The sequence below is a fragment of the Prenolepis imparis genome, unplaced genomic scaffold (assembly GCF_030444845.1).
Source record: "Prenolepis imparis isolate NDT839.2.m4 unplaced genomic scaffold, iyPreImpa1.0 SCAF_4, whole genome shotgun sequence".
Taxonomy (NCBI): domain Eukaryota; kingdom Metazoa; phylum Arthropoda; class Insecta; order Hymenoptera; family Formicidae; genus Prenolepis; species Prenolepis imparis.
In genome coordinates, this window is record NW_028141162.1 from 9,232,769 (window position 1) to 9,256,994 (window position 24,226).

General features: G+C 35.1%; 1 protein-coding gene across 10 annotated transcripts in view; it reads left to right on the forward strand.

The window, feature by feature from the left end:
• Rg (A kinase anchor protein rugose) overlaps positions 1-24,226 on the forward strand; it is a 185,724-nt gene that overhangs the window by 154,527 nt on the left and 6,971 nt on the right. For all 10 annotated transcript variants that reach the window (XM_083036504.1, XM_083036507.1, XM_083036511.1 and 7 more), the window contains 9 exons: positions 7,111-7,228; positions 9,363-9,465; positions 12,307-12,422; positions 20,832-20,944; positions 21,121-21,261; positions 22,566-22,685; positions 22,859-23,011; positions 23,143-23,215; positions 23,971-24,155. In XM_083036504.1, coding sequence (XP_082892630.1) covers positions 7,111-7,228; positions 9,363-9,465; positions 12,307-12,422; positions 20,832-20,944; positions 21,121-21,261; positions 22,566-22,685; positions 22,859-23,011; positions 23,143-23,215; positions 23,971-24,155 — 1,122 coding nt within the window. The remainder of the gene's footprint in view (positions 1-7,110; positions 7,229-9,362; positions 9,466-12,306; positions 12,423-20,831; positions 20,945-21,120; positions 21,262-22,565; positions 22,686-22,858; positions 23,012-23,142; positions 23,216-23,970; positions 24,156-24,226) is intronic.

Here is a 24,226-nt window from a genome sequence, read left to right on the forward strand (position 1 = left end):
ATTCTAATTTCCACACGAAAGTGCAAATTTTTTAATAAATTAAAATATAAAAATTATCATCCCTCCCTAAGAAGAAATCATGCATAGAACTAGATCATGATGATGACGATGATGATGATGATGATGATGACAATGTTAGAGTAGCAGAAATATTATCTTAAATAGAATTAGCCATTAAAATCCTTTTAAATTTATTTTTTTTTTAAATCGAGACATTGTTACTTAAGACAATGCAAATTGATAGTTTGCAAAAATTGAAGTTTGCAGTTATCATTGTATTTAAATCAGTAGTTAGCGTTACTTTCACATGCCATGTATATTGGTAGTTGAGACATTCTCTGCAAATGGGTGAGCCCGATTTCATGGTACGATAATTTCAGACACGACCAAGTGAATAGATACGATAATGCTCTGTTGAAAGGATCATTTGAATATTGAACATTGATATGGTATGTCTGTGTATGTGTGAAAGACGGAAAGTGTCAACGAATGTTTCCTGCTCTCATTCGCGCACGCGAACATAAATGTGCAGCTTCAATTTTTATGAGACGCGCACGCACATATACATACACATATACATACACATATACAAACGCACATACACACACACACATCCGTAGAGACAGGTGTGCGCGACGAAAAATAGCTTACAAACACGAGATACTAAAGAACCTCCCTTTTATACTACGATCGTAAAAACTCACGCCATACAAATATCCACCGAAGAATACCGATCGACCAGACGGATACATCAGATATTCAGTGCGCAAGATTTCGCCGATTAGAACCTCCATATCATCGGCAAACATCGGTTTCCGCTCGCTCGATCTTTTCAATCCTTTACTACGATGGAAAAGAAAACAATCGTATTGTTGTCAACATGTATGCATAGAGACATTTTACTGTCTGTTATCGTGGAAATAAGCCGCGACATTTTTTATCATTTGTTAACTTCTTTTATCATTTTATGTTTAATTATCAAAAATATAATCTCTTGTATTTTACGGTGTGTTTTAAACACTAGAGAAATAGCGGTACTTTTATTTAATTTACTCTCTTATTACGCCGTTCATTATTGTCCGACTGGTTGTTTATGCTCCGATTGCTAAAGCTCCGAAGCGAAACGGCGAGTTATACCAGAGAGTCGCGCCACGTTCAATTCGTGCTCCTCGTTCGTGGATAATCGAATAAAGCTCGGGAATCCAATCTACTCCAAGTTGGAGCGGTAGATTGGTACCCGGTGGTCCCTACTTCGCTTTCGCTAATACGACTTGATTCATGAGCCGAGCACGTGTGTCATACTCGCGCACTCTGTCTCGCTCTACGTGTGTTTCGCTCTCTCATCTTGCGTTGGTGAGCCGAGGGGTCAAACGTTCTGCTACATCAGCCCTCGCATTAAGGCAGAACCCGGGGCTCCTTCCGCCCTAAATGTGCCTTTCATCATCCCATTTCGACTTAATTCGTTTATCATCTGAATTATTTGTACACCGATGTTTTCGCAGCCTTGCTTGAGAGCTGACGCTCTGCGAAATCATCTTTCGACCGAAGCTACTTGAAATTTAGAAGATGGAAAATTATATAAAATAATATTATATAAAATAATATTATATAAAATAATAATTATATATGTTAATATAAAAGTAATATTAATTTTTCCTTATAAAAAAATCAGATTTACTGAGTGAGTTTGCAATCGGTGATGACTCGGGATCATCATTGTGCATAAAAGAACAAACTCGGACAATCGAGATGCATGCCAAAATATTTTGCTCGATATTGTATATGTACAACAGACATCAGAGCACTTTTGGTTTTCATTGCGTAGACTCTCGTGTTTCTATTGTGTAATATTTCTATCGTGAATCGTGACATATCTTCTCGAACGGTCGCTCCGATCTATGCAGACGACACGCCGAGTCGACCTTGTAAATCAGCTCGGATGAACATCCCCCCGCGTAATCCCGAGTAATCCGGGATCTCGCTCGTTGAGTTTCGGCAGCCGGTATAGAGAAACGACGTTCCTGGAGTACGTATTTCACGGTTTCTTTGTCAAATGGCACGGAAAAAGATCGCTCCAAATGTCGAGATTTCATCTCGAAAAAATCGCCCCGTCATTACATAAATCCATCATTGAGAGATCCGCGAATCGTCTGATCGAATAATATAGAATTCGCTTTGAACACGTATTTTTTATTAAAGATCACGAAACGATTACATCCGATCACATTAGTTACGGTAGAGTTATTATAAAAATACTTGGGGTAGTCGAAAACTGCGTTACGCATTTAAACGCCGATTATGATGCAATTATTAATAGTAGTGATGACGACGCAGACTGTCATCTCCTTAGCGTACAGGGACTAGTAGTTCAGACCATCCGTTTGACGCGACAGCCGGCTCGTTCGTTCGCATCTGTCTTACCGGAAGCAAGTCGCATTATCTACTATTTTATGATACCTGGGAAAAACTCGCGGGTATGGGTTAATTAAATGGAAAAACATCGTTTTCTTCGTCTATTGGATGTCATTAGCTTCGTCGGCTCGTTGCCGACCACGTTCTGTTCGCTTTTTCGTGCTCGTCGACGATTTCCTCGTTACGCATGTGAAATATACGTACGCGTGCGATGTGCTTTTTATTTTTCCTTTTGTTCGCACTACGGCAAATTTAATAGAACGCGGGACGAGTCACGCTGCGCGGCCTTTCTTTGTTGCATTACATGCCGCTGTGCGTTATCTCCCAGCGATGCTGCGGTAATAAAGGTATGAGAACGCGCACGTGTCACACATAACTCATCGTCGCTTGGGATCGCCGAATGTCTCGAGCATTAGCCGAGAACATCCACGGAAACAGATGCTGTCTGTTTCCGTCAGCGCGATGATTTTACGACGACGAGTATAGTTTAGAAATTCGATGTTCATTTTTACTTGCAGCATTAAATTTGCATACGAATTTATATCTTGCTTCTCTAAAACATTGCAAAAAATTTAGATAAAGATGAAAAAAATTAATTAAATACGTCGTTAATGTGCGTGTGTAACAAAGATATGATTTTTAGCTATCACTGTTTTATTTAAAATATTTTAAGCTATTAATAATTAGGTTGATATTATACAATATGCTGTTTTATACGAATTATCAATTTAATTTATTAAGAAGGCAGACACAAAATAAAAAATTGATGATCAACTGAGATATGAATATACACTGAAAAAAAAATTTGTTAACTTGACTAAACCTTTCAACTAAATATTATTTTGTTAATTAAACATATATAAATATTTAAATTAAATATAACATATTAAATCTAACACAAAACGTATATTTGACTTAAATACTAATGCATGTTCAATTAACAAAATAGTAATTTAATTGAAAGGTTTAGTCAAGTTGACAAATTTTTTTTTCAGTGTACAAACATAACTTTTTCCTTCAGCAATCATTCATACGCTACACTTCACTTTGCCATTTGTATCGTGATTTCAAGAGAAGCAGCTCTTTCGGGGAGGGTTCTCGTAGGCGTCCAAGTGAGCCCGACGAGTGGAACGCGGCGGGTCCATTATTGTCCGGCGCTTAATCTGTTTGTTGTATACCGCCGGCGGGCTGCTAAGTGGTATCCCATTCTATGGGTACCCCTACGGTGTACGTACTAGAAGCGACGGCGGCGAGGGGGACCCCCTTGCGAACGCGACACATGTTGTTACATCACGTCGCCCATTGTCGTCGCGATGCAACCCCGGGGCTCCGCTACGTTCGGGACGGTTTCGGTTGGTGAGAGATGAGCACGGAGAGACATGGGAAGCTCTAATCGCGTATCACTTGACACTCCATGACCAGGACCTCTCTAACCGCGTGTGGTCTCCGCCACCCGGTCGCTGGTTCGTCTTGCGACGTGTAAATGTATTATTTTTACGTTCTAGCGTATATTGCGATGCGCATTTTGAGATGCATTGTGAGGTCTCACAAGCAGACTGTTGGGAGATGAATATGAAACACCTAAACGCGCAGGAATATCTCGCATTTTTCTTGTGCACAATAATCATGCAAATATATAATATTTTATAAATGTTTTAATTTTATATATATACACTGAGAGAATTTTCTCTTAGAATTTACCCTGAAAATCATGTAATCGTGGGATAATATGGTATAGAAAGAATTTTATGAGAATTTCTCTGATTAATATTTATCACAATAAAAAATAATAATATCTATTACAATAAAATATAAAATATGTTTGATTAATTTTACTTTGCAGTTTAGTAAAATTAATCAAACATGTTTTATATTTTATTGTGATAGATATTATTATTTTTATTATTATTAGATATTATTATTTTATTGTGATAAATATTAATCAGAGAAATTCTCATAAAATTCTTTCCATACCATATTATTCCACGATTACCATGATTTTCGGGGTAAATTCTAAGAGAAAATTCTCTCTCTGTAGAGAGAGACAGAACTGTCGGAGTTTTATATTTCTTACACATGCATAATTATCATTTATCCGTCTTTCTTTTATATTCCATGCTTCCATGTTTTATTAAAAATGAAGAATATTGTGTATTTTAAAATATTATATGTTTTTATTAAAAGTTATTTAATGATTCTGCTAACTAAAACACATGCGAATGTCGTAGTAAAATTTCGTTAAAGGATCGTCGGATGTTTCGTTGATTAACGCGGTCGCAACAAGAAGGTCGGAACAATACGTTGTACCTTGCGTGCAAGGGGGTTAAACGACGGATGAGCCTATCAAATCCTTGACAAGATTTAATGCAGCGTACGTGATATATCTGTAACTGCGGCAGCAGGTATCCAAATAATGGATTCTGAGCCGCGACGCGGCTGTTATCAATCTTGAACAGTGTTTGCGGAGAGCTTGCGCAGATCGCCCTAGGGGTTGGCTTTGTGCGTTCGCTCCCCGACTGGTCTCCGGCTCTTGCGCGTTGTGTTCACCGCGCACGACGTTTTCAGTAAGACGACTGCATCATGACTCTCGAAATCGCGGAGAATAAAAATAAAGAAGATAAATTATATCGCATTTTACAATAATTGCATTCCCTTTAACAATAATTGTAGAAAGCGTTACATGTTTCGTGTTGCACCCCTAATTTTTGCCGACACTCGATGCTTGTCACAAGTCAATGTGACATTTATAATCCGACAAGATTCCAAGCTGCTTACAGTTTAATAATTTTGACATGCGTGTGCACATCATCGTTAGCGTTTAATATATGCTGCTGATTCATAACATGTTTCGACATGTTCCTCTTTTTCTTCGTTAACGAGGTTGAGTTACTCTTCGCGCTCAATCAACATCATCATGTAAGGCATTTACTTTGGCTTACCGCGACATAATTTTGCATAAAAATATTAAAAAATATATTAACATAATTCATAGAAATATTAGATTCTGGAATCTTTCGAAGCCATATAAAGTATCATACTTTATTAGTAATATATCGTTCTTTATTGACGATGATTTGTGTATTGGCTGAAACAGTTATGTTTATTAAAGATATAAAACTGCTTCTTAAATTGAACGCTATCTGTTTCATTTTGTTAATAATTATTTCATTAAATTTTAATATTTACTTCAACATTCTTCTTTTCGTTATTGTTATAAAATTGATCAAGATATTTGTAAAACATAGATTTAACTAAGGATGACCAAAAGCGCTTTTAAAAAAATAGTGAAATAATCATATATAAACATAATTATTTAATATTTTTTCGATATCTACGGATTTTAAACATTAACAATATAACATTAAGATATATGTTTATGAATATTAAAATATATTAAAATTAATTCCGTAATTCATTCTCTTAAACGGATCGTAACTTAAATAATAAAATGAGTATATAATTATCTATTAATTTTGTATTTATTGAAACAATTATAGACGAATAGCCTTACGAATAGCCTTCAGATTCAGAGAGAGAGGAGCATTCTGTGTCTAATTGTATTCCGGCAATATCATGATTTCTATTTGAATCGATATTGAGAAATATATTCGGTTCATATACTGTTGCTATCTTTCTTCTTTTTTTTCCATCAAAGCAAGGAATTGAACAAGAATTGATATTAAGATGTTTTCGAATACTGATGTCAGTATTCGATAAGTCCACATAACAACATCTCTGTGATTATGTTTCTACATTTACAATACATTTACAATCACGCTTTTATCGGAAGAAACAGCTTTAATAAGATTGAGGATAGGATCTTATTGGCATTTTTTTGATCACAAACTTTTCGTAATCAGTTGAATGGATCATTTCGGCGAATTATTTTGAGGATAATTTCATTCGCCGCGCGTAAGGACATTGTGGCGGCACGATACGTCCTCATTAAGAGGCAAAAATTGAGGGCCTTGTTAGGGGTGGTAAATCTGGATCCTTTATTTTGTCCCTCTCCTTCCACCTTTCTTTCTTTTACCGCGTTCGCCGATCTTTTTCCTTCCATCCTACTTGTTCTTTCGCCAAATCTTGTTCTTTTTGTTCTCCACCTCTCCCTCTTTTGCCAACGAGATGTTCACGACTCGTTCGAGAGCGCAAGTCCATGAGGTCCTGGGATCGATTCTCGGCTCAGCAGGGGAGGCTCCTCCTACCATGACGGCCATCTTGCAACCGGCAAGTCTCACTATATCACATCACACTTCACTGCATCGAAGTTGCATACTTATATATTCAGCCATACGCTCGTATCCTCGGACCATCCCGTTTTGGTCTCCAATCGGCATTTTCCTAGTGATGTCCATACATGATGGTGTCATATCTTTGTCGGAAAATGCTCGTTTAATTCAAAAAGATATTATTGCAGTAATTAATTTCTAGGACATATTTTTTTTTTATTTAGCATCTTATAGAAATGACAGTAAATAATTCGACATGATCTCCACAAAGATCGTTTCTGCAAAATATGATAAGTTAACTGCTGCATATGCAAAATTAATTTAATATTGTATTACAGACAAACGAAATTGTAAGTAACACACAGTCATAATAGCATAGATAAATAAAAAGACAGATATAATTTGTCTTTTTAAACTTTGATCCGAAGGGATGATTGATAAAAGAAGCGCGTTCTTATTTTTGTTACAGGTGCTGAAGTATTGCGACCATTTACACGGAAAATGGTACTTTTCCGAAGTACGTGCAATCTTCTCGCGACGTTATCTGCTGCAAAATGTGGCCATCGAAATCTTTCTCGCCAGCAGAAGTAAGTAATTCCTTTCGTTTCGCTCATCCTCAATCAGCGCGTCGCTTTCAAACGAGAGCGACATTCCGTTTCTTGTTCAAACTCCGATCAAGCCCCTCTGCGTTATTTCGCGCGACGAAGACACGGTTTAATCTGCTGAATAGCGGCGGAATCCCGAGCTCGCCGCAAGGTGTGCGCGCGCGCATTACTTTTTATATAATAAATATCTCGCCCGCATTACGGTATGCCTTTTTCTAAAATACTAAGATCGTTTTATTATTCAATCCCATAAGCGCACCTGCCGTTGCTATACTTCGCCCAGCATTACATCGTAAATGTAATTTAACATATAATGAAGATTGATAACTTTATATTTTTCGATAAATACCATCATCTTTAATTAATATAAAGTCGCTAAATTTATATATATATTACTAATTTAATAATAAATATTTAAGATCCTAAAATTTCGCGTGGTAACAAAATTCATTGAATTCGCTAGAAGCATTAATTACCAATGACATTTTTGTTAACAAGTCTTTGTTTATCCGAGGCGGATCGCTGTATCCTATAACACACAAGCTATATGCGAGAGAATTATTTATACCTGCCTCTCGAGGCCTCCACTATCCCGCTGATTATTTCTCCGAGGCGCAGATAAATTCCCAGGCCTTCTCCGATTCTAATCTGATCTCGACTTTCGATGCGTCGCGCGGAGACGTTACCGGTGGAATGTCATCCCTGCGAGAAGCCTTCGTCGTTCATTAAAAAATCAGTTGAAACGCGCGTTCATTAGCCCGATGTCGGAGAACACGTTGGATCACGTCTTTTCTCGCGATAAATCGTCGAACAATAAAATCGAGAATGAGTTATTTTATACCACGGTACAACTTTCGATCGCCCGACCACCATGTAGTTGTGACATTCTATGGTCACTCAAAATTATCAATTATTTATGAAGAAATTTTCTTATTTTCGAGTGTAGTATAGTTGTTAATTCTGCAAGATAATTCTCATAATTACCGCTTCTTGATACATTATCTTATATCCGCTCATATATCTTGCGGTTATCGGACGTTCGATATACTATTGGGAATAAGGACAGTTTCTGTAATAAAATGTACTACGTTCGATGCTGGAGCATCTGCGCTTATTGGCAATACTAGCATGAATTTAAAGAAGAACAGCTGAAGAGGATACAAAATATCGAATATTTTATAAACAATGTGCACAAGAAATATTATAAAAATTTAATGCATATGGAGACGTAAGAAAAATCAATTTGGATTACTTGAAAATTTAATATCAATTAAAAATGAAGGATATTTAATCATTTTCTTATATATACATATATGCGTAGTAAATTAAACATAATCAAGCATTTTTATTTTACAAAAAGTCGATATTTTTCTTTCTTTTAAACAAATAGATGAAGATGTTAGTCTACATTTATTATTTTAATAAATATCGTATAAAATTTATTAAAATAATAGATGTAGACTAACATCTTCATCTATTTGTTTAAAAGAAAGAAAAATATCGACTTTTTGTAAAATAAAAACGTTTGATTATGTTTAATTTACTATGCATATATATAAGAGAATGATTAAATATCCTTCATTTTTAATTGATATTAAATCACACATATTACTTTCGTATACAAACAATTTCGTAAATTACAAGGAAGTATTTATGGTAATCGTCTTTTCTCGCACACCATTGCATCCTTTAAACTTTCGAGAGAACGTCGCGAACGAATTTTAAATGATTAAATCCTCTTCTCGCTCTCTAATATCATTCGGTAGACACAAGCTAATCGAATTTATAAATTTATTGCAAATGTTATTATACGATAAATTACAGAATTATACTTATCAATTTATCATTGCAGCATGATATCTTAATAGTGTGTTTAGTTCAATTATTATAATTAAATAATGATAGTCTTTTGATATTCAAAAGATATCATATAACATTTCTTTATTAAATTATAACTTTTATCAATCTCATAAATATATGTCAATCTCAGAAATTAAAAAAATATATTATAAGAACGGGAACTCTCTCTCATTCATCCTCTAAATTCTAAATGATTAACATAGCTAGGAAATCAGGGTTTCTTATAATTCGCCTTTTAACGCCTTTTTGTCCACAGCCTCGATCCTGTTTGCGTTCTCGGACCAGGCAACGGTGAAAAAGATGATCAAGGCGCTACCGCGAGTCGGTGTTGGCATCAAATACGGGATACCCCAGACTAGGTAAGCGATAACCACGTAGAGACTACGAGGAAGGAAGCGCTTCTGTCATTCCATAGGGATTCGAGGATCTCGAGGAGTCTGTTCCCAAACATGTTCACATTCCCCCGTTTCTTTGTCCTTTTCGGTAAAGTGATTCTACTCAGGGACGGATTCTCTCTCGAGAGAGAAGTGCTTCTTTCTATAAATGTTTATCCTTTCCGAGATTACAGTAGCATATAAATACGAATGGGTAAATTAGTCACAATCAGTGAATCGAGTGAGAAGTTAAGATAGAAAATTATTTATTATATTAAAAAAATAATCCTTCAGCCTGTTGACTTTTGAAGTGATACTAAATATCGGCTATAATAAACGCTAAAAACAGTAATATTCAAAATTATATTTATACACGCAAAAATATTCTTTTACGATATTTTAATTACATATTTATATATTATATATAAATATCTGTTGTACTTATAAATATATTTTTTGTTTAGCTCAGTATTTTTCTACGCGATACGTGAAATAATGTATTATTTATTAGGCACATATATTATCTCTACTATTTTGCTAGGCATCGTTGAATTATCGTATCGTTGAATTTGTAAATAGTACATACATTGAAAAATCAAATTATTTGTATGCAGCAATAGTGAAGTTTATACTTGTATTTATATATATTTTCATATATTTAATTTTTATATTTTATATAATTTTATATAATATTTTATATTATATAAAATAAATTCATTTGATATAAAATTCATATATTTAATTTTTATATTTTATATTTTAATATTTTATCTATCTATTCATACTTTTCTCATCAAATATTGTTGCATTTGAAAGAATAACAGTATGACAATATGAGCGAATATAATGAAAGATAGCAAGAGAAATTCGTCCCTGCAAAACGTTCTCGTATCGCGAACATCCTAAGAGAGACAAAGATCCTTGCAGGATACCAAGCCTCCTATAGGTCGGCAAGAGTTGGCGGCGACAACAGAGGTTCGCGTATCCTTCCTTCGACTCATCCATTAAAGCTCTCCTACATACGAGATAGTCGGAGAGAAGAATACATCGGCCATAAATATACGACGGCGAAACTCTGACGTTTCTGATCTGAGGAGAGAATTCCTGACTACGAAAAAAAGAAAATAATCCGCCGATATATAAAACGCGAATCCGCGCGTCGTAATACAGCAAAATTGCGCTGCATGGGAATGAAAAATTCGTAAATAAGAAAAGAAATTCTTAATTAACATTATTAATGTTTAATTCAACTCGCCGCATTATTTGACATCTTGAAGAAATATTACCCTTTTCGTTCAGTTAAATTTAAAATTGCAATTTAATAGAAGTTTAAAGTAAAAGAGCCTAAAATTGTATCGTTCTTTTTTATTAATTTTAATTATCGAAATATTATTATTATATATAACGATATATTTAATATATGATATAAATACGTTTTTATGTGAATGAATTCGGAAGAATCGTCGAGCATAATGTCGAAAAGTATAGCTGCTAACATGCAACCGTGAAGAGTTATATTTAATTTAGCTATTTCGCCTTGAAGTCATGAATTAGTATACAATCTTAATTGGTAGAATTTTACTACAATTATATATATTTACAAAAGCATCAGAATTTTTAGCAGCGCCAAAAATATCAAGGATATAATTTCGGTCTAAAAACAGCGTTCATCTTTATTTATTAACATCGTCATAAATCGATAGTAATCAGGCATTTCCTTTAGCATATCAGTTACGTGTTAATTTACATCTACCGACCTTGCTGAGAACATTAATCTACTCCACAGGCGAATAGGATGTAGAATCCTATAATCAAGTCTCAACCAGGCGGGACAACTCGTTGTATACTTTTTATATATACTTATATGCATTTATTTTAATTACATTTGTTTATTCTATAAAAAAACCTAAAATATCTTGAAATCTTTTCACATTAGAGAGAGAGAAAGAGAAAGAGATTTCATCTCGACAGTTATATGCTTAAGAATTGCAGTCGGTAATTTCGCTGATCGCCGATTGCAATGGAAGTTTTCACGCTTGCATGAAATTTACGCGAGATGTGCATCCCGAGGGTTGAATTTATGCGTCCGGTCGTCATCGTGCGCGCTCTTTTAACATATATCCCAAGAAACGCACGCCCGTTAAAGTCTCCGTATAAATCCTAAATCAACGATCTCCGCGTTCATAAAGTCGCGCGACACAAGCTTTATGGCGCGAACGCAAGGTACGGCGAACGCGTTCTAACGTAATTGCTCTTGTGAATTGAGAACGACTGCAGTTTTAATTGCATATCAAAGCCGATGCAAAGCCTGCTCGTTTGATTCGGCAATTAAAGCAACGCGTCTCGCACACTGTGGTCTGCAATTTGGCATGTAATTATGCCAGTTTCGCGCTAAACTATAAGTCCTCCAGTCGTTTCGATTACGGATACTTCATTGTTGGCACGTACAGCATCTATAATTACATGCATATGAATGCTCTTATTTCCATACGTCTACGTAATCTTTTATGCTTCAATTTAATGAGCAGACGTTTTTAGATGATAAAAATAAGTTGAGAAGAAATAAATTGAATATATCAATTATGAAGTCGTTGAAGTGACGTTAATTGATTAAAAAACGTTGTTATCATTAATATGATAACAAAATTAAGAGAAAATTATCGAATAAATGTATCTATTATTTGCTTACTGCTTCTATTAGAATATTAACTAGGCAATTGAAAATTTATTATACTTGTGTTACTTTATATTAATTATACATTAATAGTTTAGGTTTAAATATATTATATAGATATTATAATTTATAAAATCTAATTTATTTTGCAGACGAGCATCGTTGATGTCACCGCGACAATTGATGAGAAGTTCTAATATGACTCAAAAGTGGCAGCGTCGAGAAATTTCGAACTTTGAGTATCTAATGTTCCTGAACACAATTGCCGGTAAGTGTATATCTTTACATGAATATAAATCGCGATTGAGACAAATAAATAGTCGACCGCGGGGTGATCGATTGATTTCGCACGGATACCGATGGAGAAATTTTCGAGAGTAAGAGCAGCGAAGATGTCGGGTTTTTTTATGGTTGCACACGGACGGATGGAGACTGTCGCGCCGCATTAGGGATGTTCTCAATCAACCCTGTGTTCCGTTAGCTACCCCATGCGAGTAATCCCGACCTCGTGGGCCCCGGTAATCCTCTCCCAAGGGACCCACCACCACCATCCCTCCTACTCCGTTGAACTGCTTTGCTGAGGGCGAAATGGAGGCGCGTCTTTGTTTCTCTTCGGTTTAATATCCGCTCCCTCGCGCGCTCATCGAACCAAATCACGAAATTCGAGACGCCGCCGGTCTCGTGCGCTTTTTAATGGGACAGCTCGGACGCCCCTTCGCAGATCACGACGGAACCCAGCCAAGCGCATCGCCACGGTATTCCAAATCACCTTGTTGGCATTTATTTATTTATTTTTTTTTCGAACGCGATACTTATCGAAGATTTAACGATATATTTAGGCGCGATATCAGATTTACTCATTGTGCTTTTATTTATCTCGTACCTGTACAAGATGGGAGAGAATTAATCTTTTATTTCATGGAAGAGAGGATTCAATGCGCGCATCATTTGTCTTTTATATTACACGCGGGAAGCCTAGGAGAAGAGAAACAACAAACGTATCATCAAACGATTCTCTTCACGTGCCGCGAGGTTCATTGACTCTCGGGAGTGATCGATCTCTCTCGCTACCCTTCTCTCCCCAGGCAAAGGTTCCTTCAATAATAATCGTCGGCGCTCACGCACGATAGTGTTCCGGGCGGCAAGTTCCAATCGTCGCTGATCGTAAGGATATTAACCGCGGCTATCGGCCGCGATTCTCGTAAACGAGAGTCGGTCTTTTGGGCGCTCTCTCGCCCAAGTTGTAAGTTATACTGTCCACGTGGGATTTATGCGCGCCCACGCACGCACACCCGGTGCTTAATGACGGCGATGAGCACGGACGCGTAATTATTCGCGTTTTGGCGCAGCGCGCCGCGATTGCCCGGGGGTGGCCGCGCCGCGTATTTACGACGGTTATATATTAATTGCTTGAATAAATAGCCGTGGGTAGCGATGCTGCCCGCAACGGCAAAGGAACGGTCGATCTGGCGGCGAAGGTATAAGAGAATCGAATGCGAAAACGAACCGGTCGGACTCCCGCATCCCGATCGCGAGGGTTTATTTGCTCGCGCCCGCGCATCGGTTTATTAAAAATTAATGACAGCGAATCCGATGTAAATACGATAGCCCGCACCGGCGGTGTATGTACAGGGTGGACCGCGAAGAATGATCGTCGAAGACGCCGACGATTGATATTTCTCTGTGAGAGAGAGAAACTCAAACAAGATGTGTTATCAGAGTAAGAATGACAAATGGTTTTTGCATAAAAAATATCTTGAAAGATATTCCAATTTTAATTGTTTCGAGATGAAATGTTTGAGAAACTTTTTATGTTTGGAGAATCCCTTTTTAAAAAAGGCATGTTATTGACATTGTCGCTTTTTCGCGATGCCGATTGGCTGTTTCGATTCGCGTTGTGTATTATATTCATAGCATCGAGCAACTGTCATCGCGAGGGTTAGCAGTTTGACAGTTTGTTCAAAAAAAAATTAAATGAAATAATATTATGTTTTAAATAATATGTTATAATATACTTTAAACTCGAATAAGTATTATAATATATTATATTATTTACAAAATATTATTATTTTAATTATAATAATAATGTTGTAAATAATATGTACCTATGTTATAATATATACTTTGTCCGCAATTAATATTTTTTGACAGAAATCAGCTGATAACTGTCAAAAATATTAATCGAATTTAAAGTATTAAAACATATTATTTAAAACATGTTATTATTTTATTTAATTTTATTTTAAACAAACTGTCAAACTGCTAACCCTCGCGATGACAGCCTCTTGATGCTACTAACGCACAGTGCGAATCAAGACAATCTATCAGCATCGTGGAAAAGATGCAACAATACTTACGAGAATCGATTTAACATGCCTTTTTTTAGAAAGGGAATATGTATTTAAATAAATAGATATTTAGATATATATTATATATATAAATTTGTTTGAATTCTCAAGAATGTAAAATTATTTTTAATTTTTAATACTTGAATATTTTAAGAAGTCATTTATTAATAATATAAAAAAAATCGTTATTTTTATAGTAATATCTTATTTTATTAACTAGTAGTAATAAATATGTAGGTAGATAATTCCATTAAAAAGTAACTCAATAAGCTTCTTACAATTATTTTCTTACAATTATTTTATTTGAATAAATTATTTAAATAAACTATTTGAATAAAAAAATTATATCATGAAAATAATTCTAACAATAAGAAGCTTATTGAATTACTTTTTAATGAAATTATCTACCTACTGTTTATTACTACAGTTGATAAAATAAGATATTACTATAAAAATAAAGATTTTTTTTATATTATTAATAAATGACCTCTTAAATATCCAAGTATTGAAAATTAAAAATAATTTTATATTATAAAAAAATAAATTATAATTATTTGAGCCAATTAACAGTCAAACATCGCTTAATTTGTAAGCTATTGTGCATAGAACATGCACTCGAATAGACATATTGTTCACCATCAATAATATATATGTTTGTACCTTTTGATACGCTTGAAAATTCTTGTGAGTTAGTAGAAGAATATATTTTGCGAAGAAGTCTATAGTTAGGAGTTACATATTGTGCAAGGAGATAACTAAATTAAGAGTTCACGAGCTTAAACACATATACAATAATTTATCTTAATTCATTCATTTCAAGATAATGAATTTGTGATATATATATAATATATATTTATATATAATATTACAATTAATTTGACTTTAATTCTTTTAATGTGTAATAAATAGAAAAATTAAAAAAGGTAAATTTAGATATTCAAACAATTTGCAAGAATTAAAATAAAAATAAAAAGAATTTTACCGATGTATCTATTATTGCAAATTATATTATAATTATCAAAGAAAAAAAGGTTTATTCCTAATACTTTTTTATCTTACATATTGTATATGTATGTATTAAAATATTTCTGATATAATTTTCACAAATACATTATCTTAAAATTTTTTAAAATAATTCAACACTCACCAATTTGATGTGCGGAATTGTAGACAATGTTAATCTGTAAAATATAAACATATAAATATTATACAAAACAATTATTAAAATATTTAAATCATTTATATTTCAAATAATTTTTTGAAATATTAAAATTAATTTGAAAATTTAAATATTAATTTTAATGTTTTAAAAAATGATTATATTATGCACATAGTTAACTTTTGTTATTTACTTTAAGATATTAAAAAAACTACATAATTTGCAAAGAAATATTTTTTAAAGAAAGATAGAAGTAATTATAAAAAATATTTCAATTAAAATATTTTACTATTTATTTTTACTATTAAATATTTTAATTAAAATATTTAATAGTAAAAGAATCTAGTTACGCATTACATAAATAATTATATCTACATATATCTTAAATATAATACAATGTAGAAATTGTATTGTATACATATACAAATATTTATTATATTATTAAATTATTAAAAATTACTATAATTATTAGTAAATATTCTAAGTATTTCAAAATATAAAATCTAGGATATTTTATATTCATTATTATACAACAATGTAAAATTTGAATCATTATCGCGAAGATAAATAAATAATCTCACAAATAACAAATGAAAAGTTAAATAAATTATAAATTATATTTACCCTATCGGTGCTCCGCTGTTGCCCGATGCCTCCCCGGGCCACCTCTCTCTCTCTCTCTCTCTCTCTCTCTCTCTCCATACCGTTCCTTTATGGCACTCACTCGAAACATTTGCACTCGCGTTATTTTTTTCGTTCGCGATTCGCGACGTCCGGATTTTAGATATTACATTTTCGACGCGTTTCAAGGCCTACTTATCGGAGGGCCTCATCGAACGACGATACGATGCGCAGCAGCGGAGCTGTAACATATAAATACATAAAAATTATATAGTGAAATTTAAAATTGATGTTTCAAAAAATAATTATTTACATTGAGTTTAATAGTAACAATAGTAATAATAAATAATTCACCATATAGTTGCTCCGCCGTTGCCTGATGCCACCCCGGGCCTCCTCCTCGTAGAAGCTTCGAAACACTTGGACTCGCGTTACTTTTTTTCGTTCGCGACGAGAACGGCGACGCCCGGATTTTAGATATCACATTTTCGACGCGTTTCGGTAAAACGCGAGAATCGCGAGAGCTTATTCGCGCGCGAATAGAACCGAGATGCTCTGTTTTCGCGTCGCCGCTTTTTTCGAGGCCCACTTATCGGAGGTGGACCTAACCTCATCGAACGACGATGATGCGGCGACTCCCCCGCGACGCACTCAGGTTATGTCAGGAGTCGCCGATATTCCAAGAAATGGGCACTACATTTCATTATGTTTTATATATCACAATTCAACGACGTAGAAATCGCGGATCGACAACGCCGAAAAACACCGGAAATTCACGTCGAAAGCGCAACGGTAATTCGACTCGCCCGTGCGATCACGATCACGATGTCGGTACACGATTTCGCGACGTAATCGGTTTTGTACGACAATTAAGCACGCAAAAACACTAAACTCACACTTGTATTGTCGCGGACCGGCGATAAGCGTGCAAACATCGATCGCGAACAATGAAAATGCACCTAACAACAGCTGTACAGATGACGGACACCGGACTGGCACTGCCAGTTACGAGACGCGCAACACGTCACACGTTGCGACAAGATGGCCGAGTCCCAAGTCGTAGTGGTGGGGGTCGCAGCGTATGAATGGCGTGCGAGTTCGGAGCTCGGCTCGGCTCGGCGGTCCGGGCAACTCCGACTTGGCGACCTTGACCTGTTGCGCGTCCCATAACTGGCAGTGTCAGTCAGACACCAGTACTGCTGTTGTGTACTTTTGGTATAACATATGTATTATTTTAATTTATTTAAATAAAATGTTATAGTATTTTAAACTCGATTATTAATATTTTTTGACAGTTATCAGCTGATTGCTACCAAAAACATTAATTGCAGACAAGGCATTATAACATATTATTTACAACATATTACTATTTTAATATTTTTTAACATATTATTATTTTAAAATTTAATTATCAAATTAACGCTTTATTAATATCTTTTGACATATATCAGCTGATTAAAGCGTTAATTTGCTAAAATAAAATGTAAAATAGTAATATTTTGTAAGTAATATGTTATAATGCCATATCTGCGATTAATATTTTTGGTAGAAATCAGCTGTGATAACTGTCAAAAATATTAATCAAGTTTAAAGAATTATAACATATTATTTAAAACATATTATTATTTTAATTTGTATAACATATTTTTATTTTAAAATTTAATTAACACCTTATTAATATTTTTTTGTCAGAAATTATAGCTGATTAAGGAGTTAATTTGCTAATTAATTTTTAAAAATATATTATAAAAATTAAAATAATAATATGTTTTAAATAAAATATGTCAATTCTTTAAACCCGATTAATATTTTTGACATTTATCAGCTGATTTCTATCAAAAAATATTAATCACAGATACGGCATTATAACATATTATTTGCAATATATTACTTTTTTACATTTGATAACATCTTATTATTTTAAAAATTAATTAGCAAATTAACGCTTTATTCAGCTGATTTTCTGGCAAAAAATATTAATAAAGCATTAATATGCTAATTAAATTTTATAATAATAAGATGTTATATAATATAAATAAATAGTAATATGTTGTAAATAATATGTTATAATGCCCTATCTGAGATTAATATTTTTTTATAGAAATCAGCTGATAATTGTCAAAAATATTAATCGAGTTTAAGGAATTATAACATATTATTTAAAACATATTATTATTTTAATTTGTATAACATATTTTTATTTTAAAATTTAATTAACAAATTAACACATTATTAATATTCTTTTAGAGAAATCAGCTGATTAATTTGCTAATTATTTTTTTAAATATGAATTATTATATAAGAATGATATACGACATTTCGTAAAAATGATAGCTACACATTTTGTAAAAATGCAGAAAACAATATTAATTGGTTTTGTCTTCTTTATTATAGAAAATTACATATCTTAATCGCAATTCTGATTTTAATTCTTTTCGATATATGCAATTTCTTTAGGTACATTTCTTAGTTTACAACAATATTTTTAATCTCTTTGCATTCATTATATAATTGCATCTTGTAGATCAATTTTTGAATTTAACAAAAAAATCTACTACCTATATTTTTTCAAATAATTATTAAATAATTAAATAAAATGTGTAGATATAACGTGGGCATTAGTTAATTGATATTATTAGGGTATAATGTACAAATAATATATTGACGTACCAGTACCATACCTCTGTGTATAATTGTCGCATTTATTTCCCAAATGTATGCGGTTCGTTTCATAAACGCCGAATCAGGGACCTTTTCGTCTCAGGTAGTTGCCAACAGGTCGTCGCCTTCGTTTTCGATCGTATCTAGGCTGGTTCTGGTTTGCAGTGAATTATTACCAAGGATGCAGTGACAGCGAGATAAAACGACCGACCTACCGAACCATTAGTACACACATGTCTATAATTACGAGATGCACAAAAACAATTTACTCCAATCGAAGTAAACTCAATGGCCTAATTTTACAATTATTCTCGTTAAATCTCGCGATTATTTTCGTTAAATTACGCGTGGTATTATTTTAATTAAAATAAAATAAAGATGAATCCGGAGAATTATTAAAAATTATCTTACTTATTGATAATTATGTCGTTATTTCGTTTGGTAAAACTTTTCTGAATATCGTTCGTATTTTTTCCGGATCGGGGCTAAGGGGGGAAAAGTTAGGGTAAGATCCGAATCTCTAAACGAGAGAAGCGAGCGGACAGAGGGGTTGTGTATGTGTCGCGAACATTCCGCTGTCGAGGCGCGTTCCACGAGCATTCACTCACGCCGACGCTACCATTAATAATCACTTTGATGCATAACGCGGCCTCGCTATTATTTACTCGGCCGTCACTCGCGCCGGCCCCCACGATTTACAGGCGTATTGTAGAGACGGAGGGACTTATGTAGCGGCAGGCGCGGTACGACTTTTGCCGTTGCATCGCCTTTTTTTCGTCGCTGAAATTAAGTATCCGACGAGTTTTCGTTCTTGGAGATGGCTCAGCTTAGCGGATCCCGTCAGTTCGCGATGTCGCAGCTCGATGATATATGGCTATGCAGAGTCGATACCTCGAAATACGTTCTAGTAAAAGATCGACGTACATTAACAAATAGGTCAAGTAGCTATTTTGCTAAAAAAAATAGCATACAAAAATTGCATATTGTTGTGTGTTCTAAAAACTTCTATTTTATACATATTATATTTCTATTTTTTATTAACCAATATATTGCATTTAATTTTTTCGGCTCGCTTAATTATCTAATCACTTCTCTCGCGCGATTATCGCGAATAAGAACATTTCGCCGAATAGAATCATTTCTTTGCAAGAGAAAACGAAATAACGAAGAGCGAGGGAGGACGGTAACACACGTGTATCCGTCATGAAGGCGCCGAGTGACAAACTCGCTGACGTGCTTTAATTAGCGACAGGGAAAGAGATTAGAACTCAGCCTTGGGACTTGGCGTTGCCGTCACTAATGCACCTCGGGATATGGGATTCCGTGGAGCTCTCGCGAGGGGAACGAGCACGAGTGAGATCTCTGGGAGTGACAATTTCAGGAGCGATTAGCCGTCACGCTCTGAGTTATGCGCTTACTAAACGGCGCGACGCGCCCCATTGAACCGCGCACGACGCGTTTTTCTTAAAAATAGAATTACGATCTCTCGTGGCCGCTTTCATCGCTCCTTAGTTAAGAGGCGGAGAGGAGTGACCGTAGTTGAGACGCAGGGTCAAGTCGAGGAAAAAAGTAGGCCGGCGATTATCCGCATTAAAAGACGAATGCGCAATCTTCTCGTCTCTATTCTTGGCAATATATATGAGAAATTTAATTTAAGCACCCTTACTACCCTCTATGACTTTTTCGTTCTTTCTTTTGTCTGAGAGATGCTGAGCGATGATTTAGATCGTGTGAGAAGAGAAAAAGCACATATGCATACCGTAGCTTGAAATGTTGAAAGAATCTTGAATTCGATATTTATCGACTATGTGAAATAAATTGCATAATGCATAAACAAAGAACTAATATTTTGCTCTCAATTTTAAGGGAAACACACATATCTTTTCAGGTCGCACGTACAATGATTTGAATCAGTATCCTGTATTTCCTTGGGTATTGACAAACTACGAAACAAAGGAACTTGACCTCAGCTTACCGAGTAATTATCGAGATTTGTCAAAGGTATAGTTCAACAATTCTTCGTAAAATTTACATATGTACATTTTATAGGACAATGAGAAAGATATTCAATTCGACTTGATTTTTTTCATGCATGTCGTATGCAAAATATATCGATACCTAAGCCTAAAATATTGCAGCAAGATTTTATGCAAGAATGTTCACGATTTTTTTTTCAGCCGATTGGAGCATTGAATCCAAACAGAAGAGCTTATTTCGAGGAGCGATTTCAAGGATGGGAACACGACACAATACCACCTTTCCATTATGGCACGCATTATTCTACGGCGGCTTTTGTTTTAAATTGGATGATACGTGTGGTAAGTATTTTATTTTATGAAAGTTACATATTTGGTTTGACAAAACATTACTCAACTCTATTTCGCCCACTTACTATATCTGTGAAAAACAGATAGTATATTTTTACAACAATCATCACTCAAATATTTAATCGATAGAATAAATTTATTACATCTATTAAAATAATGCTCGTTAAAGATGAAAATACTCTCTGATTAGCACTATCACGTCAGTTCATTTATAAATGTTAAATTAAAGTTTAATTTAACGATATAAAACCGGGTCTTTATTTATGTAATGGGCGTATAATTAACTTTCAATCGCTGATTTTTAGTCTTTCCACTTACGAAGCGTGTCCAGTCTGCACCATAAATTTAAGCGACACTTTTAGTACTGCGTGCACACTAATTTGGGGTCGTCGAAACGCCCTCGTGCCAACGACGCCCGCCTTCTCGTTAAATATACACATTTGTTTTCTGTTGCATTTCCTCGTTCACTTAAAGTTTAGAATGTAGTAATTGAAAAACGTCTTCATTTTCCTTTGTTCTTTCTAAAATAGCGTATGTTTATGTAACAATGTTACTTCGCTGTATATAAATTATCATTTCCAACTATGGTTTCATATCGTCAGTTTATATCACTTTTGGATTTATATTTAATCGGCTTTATATATTTAAACATGTTTGTATTTATATTATTGCACATATTTAAATGCAATTTTGATATATAATATACTTAATTATTTATTTGCTGATCGATATTTCAGCGTATTAAAGCATGTTAAAATATTACATCCTAAATAATTTATTTATCTATAACTCCTGTGTTTGTTCGCCGGGGAGATACGTTAACGACCTTGTTATATCCTTATTATATCTAGGAGTCTTATCATAAAATATAAAGGAATAGTTAGACTTGGTATGTAACGCGGACCGCTCCCATTAAGTTGCAAAAATCAGTTTTATGCCCACGCATTCGCGTGCCGCAGCACAAAAGTGCATCGATTATGTGTGTGGCCTTTCACTAGCGTCTGTTCGCCCTGTCAACGAAACGGATGACTGACCGAGAACGAGAAGGGCTCCCTCAAGAGCCTTGTGCGCACACAAAGAGCCGTCAAAGTGTCTCTCTAAGTGGCGGTTTAGAACTACGCCGCCTTTTCTACGCCCCTATCGCACTTTATGCACTTCTACGTTTATCGTTATTGACGTTCTGCGGGATTTATGTTGCTCGATTTACGTGAGATTTGCGCGAGAAGCTCGACTTAGAGTCTCTCTAAAATGCTCTTGTTTGTTAAATAAATTATTCTTTACACGCATGTACGCAGGAACCGATGACAACTATGTTCTTGGCGTTGCAAGGCGGCAAATTCGATCACCCCAACAGGCTTTTTTCGTCTATCGCGCTCTCGTGGAAGAACTGCCAGCGTGATACGTCCGACGTCAAGGTTCGTTGCATTTAATTAAGATACTCGTAGAATTTACATTTTAGCCACGCCTCGGTGCGTCTAGTCGCATCTTCATTGTTATCTTTATTGCATAAATTTTCTATCGTACGCTTATACCGGAGATATACCGGAGATTTATTGGCGGGGCCATAAATTCGTCTTCTCATTAACAGGAGTTAATTCCGGAGTTTTTCTTTCTGCCGGAAATGCTGGTAAACAGCAATCGCTATCGTTTGGGCAGGCAGGAAGATGGTAGCTCGGTCGGCGATGTTGAATTGCCACCTTGGGCTTCGTCTCCCGAAGAATTTATACGTATAAATCGAATGGTACGGAATTATCTTTTTTAAAGTTTACATCAAGATTAAATTAATGTTGCAAATTGAGTTAAAAATAATATCTAAGTGTACACATATTTTTTTTACAATCAATACGTTTCATTAAATTGCATTTTCTTCAGGCACTCGAGTCCGAGTTTGTATCTTGTCAATTACATCAATGGATCGATCTGATATTTGGTTATAAGCAAAAAGGTAAGAAAATTGATAATTTACCAAATTTCTTACAATTATTAAAAATTCCGAGAGCTTTTTCTATAAGTATATATAAATCCATTACATCTCTGACATTAACGTACGTCGAATACCGAAATAAAGAGAATCTCTGTCATTTAATATATAAAATAATAGAATTTTATTGAGATATATCTACGCCGATCGCGAAATCATTTTTGGCGTCAAGTTCGGACGAAAACCCATGAATTGAGTCAATTCATAGCGTTCGCACAATGGCAGGCGCCGTTCGCGAATACCCTAGGATTGCGCCTTGGGTGTTGAGACAGAGGCAGTCGAGTCAAATTAGATTTCCACCGATGGTAATTGCGGATGGCGCCTCTATATCCGGCGCTTCCCCGAAGATGCTGTCCCGGCATCGGGAGGGCAACGAGGGAACGAGGGAGGATTCCTGGCGCGTATGGAAGGAATTAGTTTTTAGTTAGCTTCCTCTCTCTCGGGCCCTGTCCCGACCAATTAGGCACGTGTGCCGAGCGTGACAATGCGTCCCACCCATAATATGCAACACGTTTACGCGAGCAGCCGGTAGCAGCACGAAAGTAGAGTCAACCGGAAATACCGGCCACAAGCAATCGCCTTGGGGACTCTCAGAGTCGCTCTCGGAGGAATGCATCGTGTCGCGCAATGTGGCAACCGAATAAATCATAAAATTGTAACGAGAGAGGCAGGTGCGCAGAATCTTTTCGTGTAACATTTCGATTATCTTGTTCTCGCAGGCCCGGAAGCCGTGCGTGCGACCAACGTTTTCTACTATTTGACGTACGAGGGTAACGTGGAATTGGACGTGATCAGTGATATCATGATAAGGGAAGCAATAGAAAATCAAATTAAGAATTTCGGACAGACGCCGTCGCAGCTCTTGATGGAACCACATCCTCCGAGGAGTTCAGCAATGCATTTGGTAAGAGGTTACTTAATATATTACATATATATTAAGTATATTATATATGTATATTATATATATTCATATAT